This window comes from Phalaenopsis equestris, unplaced genomic scaffold (assembly GCF_001263595.1).
Source record: "Phalaenopsis equestris unplaced genomic scaffold, ASM126359v1 Scaffold000781, whole genome shotgun sequence".
Taxonomy (NCBI): domain Eukaryota; kingdom Viridiplantae; phylum Streptophyta; class Magnoliopsida; order Asparagales; family Orchidaceae; genus Phalaenopsis; species Phalaenopsis equestris.
In genome coordinates this window covers 296541-300707 of record NW_018165221.1, presented here as the reverse complement: position 1 = coordinate 300707, position 4167 = coordinate 296541, and the positions used below count along the sequence as shown (strand labels likewise).

Below are 4167 nucleotides of genomic sequence, written 5' to 3'. Positions count from 1 at the left end.
ACCAAACCAACTAAAATGAATTTCATATCTTTTCTGGCATACTAAAGAAACTCCAACCCTTCCATGGATATATTTATTTTGCATTACACCTTCAAGTGTAAAGCCACTCATCCATTTGAGTATTTTCATTTCAAAAACACTTAGACTTAGTTTTGTGATACCCTTTTCACAAGCCAACATTTTCCACCATAAAACATTTTAGATATCACCACCATTTTATAAAACTTTCCTTTAGGTCTAAGCCGTACTTTAATATCACACAAAAGGCATGATGCATTCCTCCACTTCAACCATTTAACTTGAATTCTACAAAAAACACCCATATCTATATTACAATCACTTTGAACAATAAATCTAAGATATCTAAATCATTCCCTACTTTCAATGATTTGATCACCACTCGAAACAACCCCACCACCAAATCTACTAATACTAAAATTACATCTAGAGGTATGACCCCATCATCCCCCCATCAAAAAAATTATTCCATACGGACAACGGATGCAGAGATATATGCGCTGTACGATCTCGACCGTCGATCACAATGAAACTATATATGCGATGTACGATCTCGACCGTCGATCACAATGAAACTATATTTCAGTGGGCCCCATTTAAAAAAAACAAAAATAAATAAAAAAATTGTGATCGACAGCTGAGATCAGATGACACATGCAAGTACAGGAACATGCACATTTACTGTTTTGAAAGAATTATATGCCTTATCATGCACATTTACAGGAACATGCACATTTACTGTTATCCAATTTGGAGCCTAGAAAAAAGCATTTTCATTACATGCAAGCCACCTTAGTGTGTAGACTTCACTAAGAGGTGCTGGAGTTCAGGAACATGCATACGTGATGTCTTTGCATTTTCAATTAAAATTTGCTCAAATATACAATTTATTAAAATCTTCTACTAACCACCTCTACTAAATCGATCGGCAGCCATTCATCCCATTGATTTTCTCTTCTCTGCTAAAGCATAAAGTGTTTGTTTTGCCATATAATCAAACAAATTACATAATTTTTGTTATCATAAACAAACTCAATACAAAAAAAGCTAAGTAAACACATTATCAAGCACAGCAGTGCAAAGGGTTCATCTTTCTCTTCTCATTGAAGCCATTAGTTTGAAGCAAGCTTGGTAAGCAGCACGTCACAGCCGTCCCATCTCCAGATCCATATGCAGAACTTCTACCTACTTTCAGATTACTGTTTTGATAGCCATTAGCCTCAGTTTGAAGTTCACCAATACTGTGTTTCTCTCCTTGTGAGGTTTCACGAAGGAGCTCAGCAAGTTTCTTTCTGCCCGTAGAAGAAGTCTCAGGTTTTGGTCTGGGGAAATTTTCCAAGGATGTGGATCTCTTTGGAGTCATCAGCTTGATTGATTCATGGTTGGGTGTACTGCAGCGAGATGGAGTGAAATCTGAAAATGCAGAAAATAAAAAATAAATAAAAATGAAGAGGAAGAAAATAATTTTAGAGATATAAAAAGAAGAGATTAAAGTGTTAAAATAGTCCCCGGCTATTTAGAAGAAATTATTCTAATCCAAAGTTTATAGAAGGGTCAAATTAATCAGATAGATTATTTAAATTGAGGCTGGAATAGTTCTTTTTCAGGATTACTTAGTCAAGTTAAAACTGTCTGAAGCCTAAAATGATATTTTTATAGATTATGGGGCTAAAATGACCCGTACTTTACTCTAAGAGAAGATATAGAGAGAGAAGTGAAAATTAGTAGACTTTTAGGTAGATAATACCTCCATTTACACTAAGAAATTCATCTTCGCCGTCAGTGTCCAGCCAGAGTTTAGAGTCGAAGAATTTCTCTTCTTTGCTTCCTGTAGAATTAAGAGTGATTTGTTTAGGGAGCAAGAGGCATACAATACTCATTATGATATTGAAAAAAGGAGAAAAAATGAAGAAGAGAATGGCATACAATATATAAAGATGAGAAATTCAGTTAATTTTTTTAAAAAAAAAGCATCAGAACTTTAATAGTACAGTATTTTTTATGATTAGTCAATTGACAGATTTTCTTAATTTGTTCTTCTTGATCAGTAAGACTGTCAAAATTTCAGTTATTATCAAATCTGCAGGCTGAAATACTGATTTGGTTTCCCGAACAACCAAAGGTTTTAGTGGGCTCATTAAATAATTATGAAATTGCCAAGGATGAATATGTAATGAACTTTTCCAAAAATGCTTATGAGAGAATTATACGGCCTTAGTGTATTAGAGTGAAATATATTGAGCAACAATTCCCATATTATTGATTTCTAATGAAGATGTTTATATTAAGAATAGAAATTCTTAATCATGACAAGAAATTGTTCATAGAAGAATTAAGGTATTCGAATTACCGCAACGCAAGTATAACATTGTGTGGTGCGTAGGAAAATGTCAAAAGTTAAGTCTCCTTGAATAGAATAACATGCAAATTACAATACATTTCTGGCTGAAATATGTGAAATAAGAGATGGTGTGTTCACATTTATTATGGCTTCTCCAAAAAGGATTTTAGACTAGTCTAACACTATAAAATAGGTATCATGTTGGTCTATTGAGACTATAAAGATACAATATCTAAAGTTATTAGTAAGGATTGTTATGTTTATATCAGGCAATTCAGTAAGAATAAGCGTTATCAAGTAAAATAAAAAGAAGCTTGAGAAACTTTGTGTAAAATGAAATTAACAAATGCGTTATCAAGTAAAATAAAAAGATGCTTGAGAAACTTTGTGTAAAATGAAATTAACAAATTTATATTAAACATATCATTCAAATAATATTTTAGCATATGCATTCCTCTTATTTTGACCTCTTTGAAAATCAACCAAATATCCTCTAAATTGATTGGATTAATGTTTAGTTTGCTACAACACATATCACACAATTTTTATATGTTTGCATACATGTAAGATGATATGATTATGATACTAACGTGTTACGTAATTATCAAAATTTAAATGTTATATATATAAATATACGAGAATTATGTGATATTCAAGTTAATCCTCATAAAATTACTATACTAATACATAGAAATATGAACTGCCGAAAAGTCATATTTGTTGAAGTTAGATTTGTGAGTGGCTTATGCTCAAATTCTACTAACGTTGAGGAGAAGTGGGAAAAGGAGAAGAGAGACCGAGAGAAGAAAGTGTCTTCCCTGCCTTCCCCCTCATTTGAACATTTGACTCATATTTATGAATATCAAAGTGCCTTTTGCATTTGTATAAGATTTGATAAAAAAAACTAAATAATACAGAGAAATATATAAAAGTATATAATGTCATGTCACATCCTGCAGTTTTATGCCCACTTCATCTATAGTCATGCAAAATATGTCCCAAAAATCAAAGCCATGCACTTGGCAGCTCCACAGGTCAACTCTGCATACCAGCTTAACAGGTTAGCCTGGCATATGATAGGTCAACTCGATAAATGTTAGCTCGGTATATCAACTCAACACTTGGTATGATCAACTTGACAAGTTTGCTCAGTGACTCAACTCAGATGACCAGCTCAGCATGTCATCTCGATACCTTATAGTTCAACAAGTCAACTTGGTATCTAGAAACTCAGCGGGTTAACACGACAGGCCAGTGGTATGTTATCTCTGCACTGATCAGCTCGACAAGTCAACTCAATACTTTATAGCTCAATAAGTTAAATAGATACCTAGCAAAGTCAACTTGACACCCGGAAGCTAAATAAATCAACTCGGTACTTGGCAGCTTAGTAGAATAGCTCAACATATGACAACTCGATAGGTTATCTCGGTACCTAGAAGAGTCAACTCGACAGCTCAACTAGGCAGCCATCTCGATCAGTTAACTCAGCACGTGGTTGTTTGCCAGGTTAACTTAGCAAGCTAACTCGACAAGTCAGCTTGGCAGGCCAACTTGACATACCAACTCAACAAGATAGGTTATCTCGGCACCTAGAAGAGTCAACTCGACAGCTCAGCTAGGCAGCCATCTCGACCAATTAACTCAGCACGTGGTTGTTTGGCAGGTTAACTTAGCAAGCTAACTCGACAAGCCAGCTTGGCAGGCCAACTTGACATACCAACTCAACAGGCCAACTCGGCATAGCAACTCGGCAGACTAACTTGGCAGGGCAACCCGACACACTAGCAACTCGGAAAGGTCACCTT

At 34.8% G+C, this 4167-nt stretch overlaps 1 protein-coding gene across 1 annotated transcript in view; it reads right to left on the bottom strand.

Annotated features, from left to right (window-relative positions):
• Positions 1–981: 981 nt before the first annotated feature.
• LOC110031167 (uncharacterized protein At3g27210-like) overlaps positions 982–4167 on the bottom strand; it is a 12283-nt gene continuing 9097 nt past the window's right edge. The window contains exons 2-3 of the mRNA XM_020734246.1: positions 1766–1846; positions 982–1431 (exon numbers count right to left, since the gene is read on the bottom strand). Of these exons, the coding sequence (XP_020589905.1) occupies positions 1082–1431; positions 1766–1846 (431 nt within the window). The 3' untranslated portion in view covers positions 982–1081. The remainder of the gene's footprint in view (positions 1432–1765; positions 1847–4167) is intronic.